Genomic DNA, 11338 nt, shown 5'->3' with positions numbered 1-11338 from the left:
TCGAGGCCAGCCTGGTCTACAAGAGCTAGTTCTGGGACAGGCACCAAAGCTACAGAGAAACCCTGTCTCGAAAATCAAAAAAAAAAAAAGTGTTGGGGTTGTAGTTCAGTGGTAGAGAGGTTGCTTAGCATGAGTGTGGCCCAAGATTCAACCTTCAATACTGAAAATAGAGAAATGAGGTTTCTATTGAGCGTGTATCAGGCTGTAACATTGAGAAGTTTGAGTGTGTGTTGACACCTCCAGTGCTGGGTGCTGCCTGTGTAGGTTTTTCACATTCCAGCTGCAGTATTTCGATGGAGGAAACTTCGTGAGGTAACCAGTCGTGGCTCAGGGACCTCACCTGCATAAACTGGAGGGACGCCTCAAAGTCCTCCACCGGGTACATCTTAATACGGAAGAATTTCATCCCCATTATCAGGCTGATGATGCTCTGGACCACATAGGGACTCTGCTCTTTGTACCGCAGCTCTTTCAGCTCTGCCATGAATTTCTTCTTGACAGCCGGGAACCTAAGAAAACACAAGAGATTACTAAGTAACAGTCAAGAAAGTCACTATTATGATGGCCTCCAGCATCCAAGAGTGACTGGATGCAGTGACGGGGCCCTTCAACTCGTGTGAAGTGCAATGGCCATCAGATCATAAGGATTTGACAGAGTCCAACCGGCTCCTTTTCCCTTTATTCAATAAGATGTCCCCCACATATTTCCCTTTATTCAATAAGATGCTCCACACGTCTTTCAGACTGAGCTACGTTGCTGTTTAACCCTCTCATGATGGCTTAGCTCTTAACTTGAGCATCCTGAACAGACAAACATCTCTCCATTTTCTCAGGCTTAGGTACCACCAAATTACTCGCAGGTCCCTAGGGCCTGAAGTGTCTGACAACGAGTGAACATCTGAGTGCAGCTTACAGGATCAGCTATTTCTGACAGTGACCACAAATACTTTTTGGATCTGTATCCCAAATAATGCCTAAAATAACCCAATTTCCATTGCTGACGTTTTTCTGTTGTTCTTGTATAATTTTAGGTTAATGATTATGGAAAAAATATATTTTTAAGTTGAGGGGAAAGTCTAGCAGTGGGAAAATTGAAATTGTATCTGAGAGGAAGGGTGAAGGTTATGACTCTTACGCTCCAGAGCCAGAGGAGGACGATGGGCTTGAGTCTAGCTTGAGCTATATGGCAAGACTGTTTCAAAGAACCAACTACTGGGGATGCATAGTTCTGGCTCCCTGGTACCATAGCAACAACAACAACAAAATAGGAATGAGCATGCATGGGCTTGTAGGGTCTGAGCTGGTGAATGGGACAGATATAAAAGATACAGTCTCCATTCTCTACTTAAATTATCAGCATTGTTGAAAAGGAAAATTAATACTAATTACAGCTGTAATATCATTTCAGTTTTTTAAATGAATCTAGGATATAAAGTTGATTGTTTGACCCAAGTATGGTGGTGCACAATTTTAAATTCCAGCACTCGGGAGGCAGAGGCAAGAGGATATCATGAGTTTGAGACCAGCCTGGTCTACATATCTAGTTCCAGGACAGCCAGGGTTACATAGTGAGAACCTGTCTCAACCAAACATACCAAAACCAAACCAAACCAAAACAAAAAACAAAAACAAACAAACAAAAAACCCAAAGCTAGTTGCTTTTGTAGTTCTGACCGTGTCACCGATTTTTCAGACTTTGGCAGTAGATATGTACATAAAAAACACGCTTGAAAGTGTGACATCCAGCGGGATGCTCCACAGCTTCCCAGTGGCTGTTCCAAATGTATAGACCTTCACTGGGACATGTAGATGTTGATCACGTTGGTACTTGGTGTTTTTTATTTGGGAGTTCTTTATAAAAAAGTTTTAATCAATAATAAGAATTGTGGTGAGATTTTGTTTGTGCTGTAACAAATAAAGCTTGCCTGAAGATCGGAATGCAGGGCTAAGTCTCTAGTTAGCCATAGAGGCCAGGCAGTGATGGAACACACCTTTAACCCTAGCATTCTGGGAGACAGAGGCAGATGGATCTCTGTGAGTTCAAGGCCACTCTAGGCGAAGTGAGATTGAATCCGTCTAAAAGAGAAACAGAGCTCATATAAAGGTGATCCCAGCACTTGGGATCACAACCCTTTAATCCCAGCACTAGGGAAGTGGAGACAGTGATATGTCTGGGTGGAGAAAGAAATATAAGCAGGGAGGAGACAGGAGCTCAAAGCATTCGGTCTGAGGATGTGTAGAGACAGGATACTCCCTTCAGTCTGACGACTTGTAGAGACAGAATACCCCATTCAGTCTGAGGATTTGTAGAGACAGGATGCCCCATTCAGTCTGAGGATTTGTAGAGACAGGATGCCCCATTCAGTCTGAGGATTTTGTAGCGATAAGAGCTAGTGGCTGGCTGCTCTGCTTCTCTGATCATTCAGCTTTCACCTCCTAATATTTGACTCCAGGCTTTTATTATTAAGACCAATTAGAATTCACACTACATCTAGTAATAATAATAATAATAATAATAATAATAATAATAATAATAATAATAATAATAGAAGCAATCTTAAGGCTAGGAGGACAGAAAGTGTAGCAGCTCTCACTTAGGAAGAGCCACCGTGACCGTGAAAACTGAACTGTAACAGGATCTACTGGTTAAGAACAACTGTTGTCTTGAAGTAGAAATTACAGGACACAAGAGGCAGCGGGCACAGGGACACGGGCGCCGGCGCACAGTGTTCTTTCTGTTGTGGCTTAACAAAGTTTACAGTTTGTAGACTTTCTGTATGTCTGCTATACAAAGGCAGTAGCGCAGAAGCGTTCAAGCGTGAGGATGCGAACGCATTCCCGAGTGAGATATTCTTTAGCAGGGTGGTGCCATAGCTACGGGCTCATTCCTGACCTGTGGTGGCATTTTATGGACTTCTATGAACCATCTACTTTCAAGACAACATTCCAAACTGGCCATTCTTGGCATTGGTGACATTTCTTGAATACTGTGGAAATCAGGGAGGAAACATTAGTCGTGTTATGCTCTACAAGGAAAAACATCACAGGGCTTTTTTTTGTGTTTTTTGTCTTTCGGATGAGGGTACCAGCAAAGAATAAAATGTAAATTTTATTAAATTTAGAAAGCTTGATTTGGTGTCAGGTAACCCCCATTAGAGTGGAAACTTAAAACTGTATTCTTAAACATTTTCAATATAAATGCCAAACTCCAATAACATCATTCTTTTCTATGTCACAAACATGTGGCATGTATGTTGACTAAGATGGCAATGGAGATCCTAGAGGCAGAAGGACATCTTAAGGGACTCTACAGCACTCCAACTGCTCTTTAATCCTCAGGGTAGCCTTGTGAAGGGGACAGTTGTAGCCTTTCCAAATATCAAGACTTTCAAACCTCATAAAGCCATACTGCCGATGGATAGATAATGGAGCCGGTGTCTGAGGCTGTGGCTGACTTCAGGCCCTTCCTCTTAATCCCCGTGCTACACAGTAAGGCTAAATCCAGGATTTTTAAAGTGTGTTTCCTATGTGGTATGGTCTAAAAACTTACTAAAAATATATTTTCTGACCCTTGCCTAGATTTAATATTATGGGCTCTTTTTGCTGTCCCCCTACATCACCCCTCCCTCAAATCATACACAGAATGGGTGTGACTGTAGTAGAAGACAGGCCCTTTGAAGAGGGAACGTTAGATTAAGTGTCTGGGGTGGGTCCTCACTCCGTATGCCTGGGATGTTTTAAAGACAGGATAATTGGACTGTAGCACAGGCAGAGAAGATCACAATGAAGGGACCTTCTCACCGGGTAGTGGCTTACATCCTTATACCCCAGCTCTGGGGAAGCAGAGGCAGGTGAATTTCTATGAGCTCAAGGCCAGCCTGGTCTACACGAGCAAGGTCCAGGACAGCCATGGTGGTTACACAGAGAAACTCTGCCTTCAGACAGAAAACAACAACAACAACAACAACAACAACAACAACAACAACAACAACAACCCGTGACTTCTCTACAGGAAAACCACCCCTGCCAAGCCCTTGAGCTTGCCGCGGGCAGCTCTTAGGAAAAGTCTATCAGCAAAGCTCTCTTGTGTGTTGTCTTTGTTACGGTACCCCTAGCATACTGATATACAACTGCCTAGCCTGCTGTGTGTAACAGCTTGGCAGTGGGCTGACCTGACAGCCTGAGACACTCTTCTCAACTGCTCAAACAATGACTGTCTGAATAAACACAGAGAGACATCTGAAAATGGCATGCTGGCCTGTGGCACAGGTCTACAACCCCAGCTACCCAGGAGGCTGAAGCAGGATGATGGGGAGACAGAGTGAGTTCCAGGCCAGCCTGGGCAACATAGAGAGACCCTGTTTCAAAAGAAACAGCCAGCCAGCAAGCATCATCAACAAAATGAGGGCTGGGACAGAGATCAGGGCAGAGTGTTTACCTAGCATGCTTAAGTACCTAGGTTCAATGTCAGTTGTTTGCTTAATATGCGAGGTCCTGGGTTCAATTCCCACTACCACAGGAAGAAAGGAAAGGAAAAGAAGGAAGGAAAGAAGAAAGGAAGGAAGAAAGGAAAGAGAAATGGAGATGGGGATGTAGGGGAGAAAGGCCCCCAACTTGAATGTGTTACAGTTCTTTGCTTGAGCGTTTTATTGTCTGACACCTCTGGCTGGACCCACGCTCCACAAGGTCAGGCACACAGTAGGTACAAACTAACTCTGCTGAGTGCATTGGTTTCCTAAGAGGGGCGAGTTTGTTGACATGGAGGTGGGCAAGCGCAAACCGTGCCCACCCTTGTACACGCACCCCAAGATGTCATTGGGAAGAGTCTTCTAGACTGAGCATGGTTAGGACACTTTTCAAAATTGAAATGGTATTAAAATCAATTCACTTCTGATGAACACAGGCCTTTCTCATAGAAAAGGCCCACAGTTAAATATTTAGTCTTTTAATCCTAATCTACAGCTAAAACAAGGAGACTTAGGAAAAGGCAAGTTGATTATGTAACTCAGTACGTCAATACTATAATGAGATGGTGGCTAAAATTCTATTTTTCATTTAAAAATAGATACGACTATTTTTACTGTGAAAAGTTCCACATGGCATAAACATGTTATTTTAGGGTAAAAGTAACCTGCAAATATATTTCCACTTAAAATCTATTTTTCTATAAAATGATTTTATTTTTAGAGATAGTTTGTTTATGCTATAGTCTTTCCTTTAATACTTCATTTAGTGCTGTATTTAGCATATAAAATAATTAAACAATGACCCCCATTTGTGGTATTCCATGAAATTGACATAGAGGGGCCTGCAGGAATGACTCGGTGGTTAATAGCACTGGTTGTTCTTACAGAGAACCTGGGTTTAATTCCCAGCACACACATGGAAGATTACAACCACTGATAACTTCAGTTCCAGAGGATCCAATGCCATCTTCTGGCCTCTATATGTACTGCATGCACATAGTACATACACACACATGCAGGTAGGACACCCACATACATTAGAAAAAGGAAAACAAAACACAAATAAAGATAAACCTTTGCTTTAAAATGTATAGCTCATAGGTATAGAAGAAAAGAAAACCCACTGTTTAAATCTATGAATCTTTGAAGCAATCATGTGATGTGGGATTCCCCTCTGACTGCTAAGATTATGTTTTATTACCATAGGTTAAAAGAGAAGCTGCTTTGGCCTATAGCAGAGCAGAATATAGCCAGGCTGAAAGAGATAGAGAGAAAGAGTAGGTGGAATCAGAGAGACGTCATGTAGCTGCTGAAGGAGGAAGATGCTAGAACTTGTACCAGTAGGCCACAGCCTTGTGGTGATATACAGAATAATAGAAATGGGTTAATTTGATATGTAAGAGCTTGCTAGGAATATGCTATAGTGATCTTTGTTTAGAGTGTTGGTTGCAAGTTGTTATGGATAATGGTCTGAAAAAAACTAAACAAAGGAGATTAGATTCAGTGCTCTTATTTTGGAAAAAAAGTGGGGGGAAGTGCTGTGGGACAATGGTCTTGTACCCTGTCATTTATATTGTAACAAAACACTGATTGGCCAGTAGTCAGGCAGGAAGTAGAGGCAGGGTGACGAGAACAGGTGTATTCTGGGAAGAGGAAAGGGTCAGTCTGCAGTCATCACAGAGGAAGCCAGACACAGAGGAAGCAAGATGAGAATGCCTCACTGATAAAAGGTACCAAGCCACGTGGCTAACACAGACAAGAATTATTGGCTAATTTAAGATGTAAGAATTAGTTAATAAAGAGGCCTGATCTAATAGGCCAACCAGTTTATAACTAATGTAAGCCTCTGTGTGTTTCTTTGGAACTGAATGACCGGGACTGGGCGGGACAGAAATCTCTGTCAATAATACCTCTAAGCTGGCATTGGGATTGCTGTGATCTTTGGATGTTGCCTGCTGATTAGAAGGAGGTTTTGTTATCTTTCCTACCCCCTTCTTCTCTCATTCCCCTGCCTCTCTCTTCCCCTCAGTTTTTGAGAAAGGAATCACTCTATAGCCCAAGCTGGTCTGAAACCTATGTAGTCCAGGCTAGCCTCCTATGTAGTCCAGCCTAGCCTCCATCTTGCAGTGACCCTTCTGCTCTAGTCACCTGAGTTTTGGGTTGGAGCCATCATACTTGGCATGGGCACCACTTTTCACCTTGTCCTGAGTCCACATAACTAAGGCTGGTCATTGACAATATCCAGTATTATGTATTATTCATTAAAACTAAGAGAAGCGTAAAATTGTATTCTTATGTTATTTCAGCATATTAAAGTTCCTGGGTTATAGTATGAGAGAATTATGTTAGGATATCGCAAGGAAAAATATTGAGGTGATCAAAGTCGGATGAATGAGTGAATACACATAGTAATGCCTTCTTTGAAAAACCATTTCTAGGTACACAGAGATTAATTAGCAGATAATTGTAGCTCTGTTCATTCTAATGGCAGTTAATTCACTACTCAACTAAAGAGAAATCTTTCTAAGATGTATCATTTCTCTTTTCCTTAGTGATTCATAAACCACAATTATCATAGACCTTTTAAAAAAGTATACTCCAGACTCAGGCAAGATGGCTGTCGGTGCCTGTGGACCTGAGGAGGCCAGAAGACAGTGTTATATTCCCCTGAATTGTAGTTAAATGTGGTTGTGAGCCAGCCACGTGGATGCTGGGGCCTGAACTCAGGTCCTCCAGCTCTTCAATCCTTGCCATTTTATTCTTATGTATACTTTGTCTAGTTCTATCTGGTTCTATATTGTCGCTATCTGCCTTTGACCTTGATGCGTCTCTCTGTGTCAGTGGCTTGCCCTCTGGGAGTTCCCCCTCCACTTTCTAACACGGATGTTTTCTTGTGTTAGAAAACAAACAAGTCATTTGGGTGGGCATGAAAAAAGGATCAGAGTGAAAAGAATCATACAATGCATGCTGTGGGCAGTGCTATTTTCTATGGTCTTATCTCTTTTACCTGGCGAGGTTTCTGTGTAAGTATTTGAAAATGTTTTGTATGGCTTAGGGAGTAAAGGTGCTTGCAGCCAAGCCTGACGACCTGAGTTCAATTCTCAGGACCCACTAGTGGAGAGAATCGACTCCTGCCAATTGTCTGTATCCTCTGGTAAAATAATAGTAAAGACTATGTAAAAAGTTTGCTTTGATAAATTATGTATTTCTATACTAAGTGAGGGAACAATTTCTCTGGGGTGGGGTGGGGGGGTGAATTTTTTTTTACCGTTCCCTAAACAATGCAGTGTGTTAACTGTTTCCTCAGCATTCACGTGGTATTGGGGTTACAGGTTACCCAGATGTGACTTAACCAAATGGAGAAAGAACAGAGTTTATATGTTATCTTGTTCACAGGAGACTTGAACATTGCAGATTTTGATACCATGGGGAAAAAGTATTGGGGACCAAACCGAAGTGCACACACCAAGTGTACTAAGAAAATGCTAAGTATTTTCCTTTTTAGAAGAGTTTATAATGTTTTAAAGATATTTTTTAATTTTTTGACCTTTTTTACTATTTGAGCATTTCATACATGTACATAATGTGTTTTGATACAACCCCACCCCACCCCTGCAACTCTCTATCCCCTATTCTGCCTTCTCCCCACTTTTCCTTTCCAACTTAATGTGCTCTTTTATTTATTTATTTATTTATTTATTTATTTATTTATTTATTTATTTATTTGGTTTTTTGAGACAGGGTTTCTCTGTGGCTTTGGAGCCTGTCCTGGAACTAGCTTTGTAGACCAGGCTGGTCTCGAACTCACAGAGATCAGCCTGCCTCTGCCTCCCGAGTGCTGGGATTAAAGGCGTGCGCCACCACCGCCCGGCTTTTTTTTTTAATGTGCTCTTTTAAAAAACCCATTGAGCTCACTTAGCCCTGCCTGCATGTGAGTGGGCGTTGGACCATCTACTAGGACATGGACAGACCCTCCAGACCCATATCCAGGAAGAAAACAGAATCTCTCTCCTCCAGCAGCCATCAGTTGCCAATAACACCTCGGACAGGGGAGGGAGTTCATGGCAGGGGAGTTCTTCCCATTCTGGGCTCAGATTTGGACTTGATTGGTCTTCTACTGGTCTTATGCATGGGGCTACAGCTGCTGTAAGCTCACTGTGCAACAGTCCTGTTATGTCCAGCAAAGATCGTTTCACCACAGGCAACCGTCACCTCCTATTCTTAACCATCTTTCTTCCTTTCTTCTTGGATGCTGTCTGACCCTTAGAGATGTCTCATCTGGAGTTAAGCTCTCCTAGGTCTACATCGGATCGGCTGTGGGCCCCTGTATTCATTGTCATCTACTACAAAGAGAAGGCTCCTGGATGAGGGTTGAGTGGTGAACAATTCCATCTTGCCTGGTGGTGGCACACACCTTTAATACCAGCACTCAGAAGACAGAAGCAGGCCGGATCTCTGAGTCAAGGCCAGATTTGTCTACAGAGCAAGTTCCAGGACAGACAGGGCTGTTACACAGAGAAAACCTGTCTTGGGGGGGCGGGTGGAAGAATTCTATCTCTTGAAGCTATGCTTCACAAGGACAGAGGAGTCACTTGCCATGAGCTGTTTGCATGGCCTGAATTTGTACCATGTCCTTGGCTCATTTTACCTAATCTAGACATTCAGAATCTTGGCTGACTTGCCTCTGGGCTATATAAAAAGAAGGCTGGTGAGAAGGGTGTGACGTCACTTCTGGAATACATTCATCATTGCTCACAGTCTAACACAGCTCTGTTCTAGCCCGCTAAGTAGCATCCTGGGGCCAGATAAATTTAGCAATGAGAATTTCCCCCCTGACTTGTTTCCATGACAATGTCTGGGGCATTTTTAGCTCAGTTGAATTAAGCAAAGTCTGTAGTAAAAGGGACATCGCAGAATGCAATTTTCCTACTTACAGAAGATAGATTGCAACTATCTGGTCCTGGAAGAAGAAAAAAAAATAAAACTTGAAGAGCCAATAAACATCTTTGTAATATCCGAGCAAAGAGAAAAGCAATTTGGTTAGGTCTATTTTTTTATCTTGGAAGCAGTGGCCTGAGATGTGCTGGGAATTGGCCCAACTGCCAGCATGAAACAGCTCACTTGAACTTGCTCTGAAGGAGTCCAGTGGTCCTCAACCTTTCTAATGGGACCCTTTAATACAACTCCTCATTTTGTGGTGACCCCCCAACTGTAAAATTATTTTCTTTGCTACTTCATAACTGTAATCTTGCTACTGTTAGAAATCATAATGTAAATGTCTGATATGCAGGATATCTGAGATAGGACGCCATGAAAGGTTGTATGACCCCAAAGGGTGGCTACGCACAGGTTAAGAACCACACCGCTCTAGCTGGCTTCAGGATGGGCACATCACTGCTCTAGCTAGCTTCAGGATGGGCGCATAAACTCAAACCAATGCCAATTCCTATGCAAATGGTCCCTTACTTGGCTTGCGCCAGAACTCCGATGACCTCTGCGTACAGATCTGCCACGATGTGCATGTTGCCAGTGTTGGGACCCAGGTACCTGAGTGAAACAGAATTAGACAGGTCAGGGGTCTGACGCCCAGAAAAGATCACACAGCTAACTTAGTTTTAAGCACTCAACTTTGTCAATACCCTAGGGAGAGAAACCATCTTACCCTTCTTTGTATTTAAAATGCTTGAAAGCCAGGTTAATAATGTCATGTATTAAGCTGTCTATTACAGGATGAAGGGGGATCTGAAAAAAAAGAAGATGACATTGAATTTGGAAGGGATTATTAAATGTCCTATAAATAACGGTGATTCCACTAATTACATATGATCTATTGCAATCAATAAACACGATTCACATTGCCCAGTACTGGAATTCATAGATCATAAACTCAGACCTTTAGCACTTAGTGTTACAAAGAGTTAACAAAAAGATTATAATAAATGAATTGCTCACCTGTTTCAAAACTTCTATTAGCACTAAAGAGAAAATAAAATCAATGGCGAGGTCCCGTCTCTCCATCAAATAGTCTCGCTGCTGTTCATCACTGCAAAGTTTAAAACGGCACAGTAAATGGCACTGGAGGCACTTTTAGGGCGAAATACTTCTACAAAGACTGCTCTCAGCCCCTCTAGAGCACAGACCTTTCTGTTAGGATGGGGTCACGTATTACCTGCCTAGGATGGCTCACTGGGAAAATTTAAGCCAGAATAGCTGATTTTAAAAGTTCCAGCTGCATAAACTGAAGTAGCTGTGTGTGCGTCTCTAACCTCATTCTCTGGACTTTTCTATAGTCCTCTTACAGCCCAGGAATGCTACTGTCCATAAAATACAGTTCACACAGCAGATGGTTTCCACAGTGGAGGCATGTATCTAAGGATCTGGGGACAAAATGTAGTGATGTAATTGACGGAACGAGTTCATGAAGGATCCTAAGAGGTAAGAAGCTAGTCTGTCATCATTGGAAGCGAGACCGCGGGGATGGAGGGAACTCAGCAGCGCTTTCCTGTTCTTTCCTGCTGACTCTTCATCACTTGAGATTTAATGCCAAGAGGAAGGAATTGAAGCCAGACCAAAAGGGAGCTGGAAGAAGGGGAAAGGAGAGGTGGGGTCATTTACGCCCGTTCAGAAGTTAGGACGCAGAAAAGGAAGGCCAAGTGTCGCAAAGCAGCATCTCTGTCCCAGTTCCTGGCTTCCCGGAACTGGCTGAGAACTCTTTGAAACGGAATGACATCCCTGGCTCTCAGTGGCAGCAGCTACGGTGACTGTGGGGTGAAAGGTCCAGACTGAAAATTAGGACTGCTAGCCTTGTCTCCATCTATGACTCTGCCACTTGCTAGTCATGTCTCCATCTATGACTCTGCCACTTGCTAGCC

At 42.8% G+C, this 11338-nt stretch overlaps 1 protein-coding gene across 8 annotated transcripts in view; it reads right to left on the bottom strand.

Annotated features, from left to right (window-relative positions):
• The window catches only part of Fry (FRY microtubule binding protein), a 382290-nt gene that overhangs the window by 136132 nt on the left and 234820 nt on the right, over positions 1–11338 (bottom strand). For all 8 annotated transcript variants that reach the window (XM_026785214.1, XM_026785202.1, XM_026785180.1 and 5 more), the window contains 4 exons: positions 10419–10509; positions 10129–10208; positions 9933–10013; positions 341–509 (listed from right to left, as the gene is read on the bottom strand). In XM_026785214.1, the coding sequence (XP_026641015.1) occupies positions 341–509; positions 9933–10013; positions 10129–10208; positions 10419–10509 (421 nt within the window). The remainder of the gene's footprint in view (positions 1–340; positions 510–9932; positions 10014–10128; positions 10209–10418; positions 10510–11338) is intronic.

This window comes from Microtus ochrogaster, chromosome 2, assembly GCF_000317375.1.
Source record: "Microtus ochrogaster isolate Prairie Vole_2 chromosome 2, MicOch1.0, whole genome shotgun sequence".
Classification (NCBI taxonomy): domain Eukaryota; kingdom Metazoa; phylum Chordata; class Mammalia; order Rodentia; family Cricetidae; genus Microtus; species Microtus ochrogaster.
The sequence above is the reverse complement of the archived record's forward strand: the minus strand, read 5'-3'. Positions and strand labels throughout refer to the sequence as shown.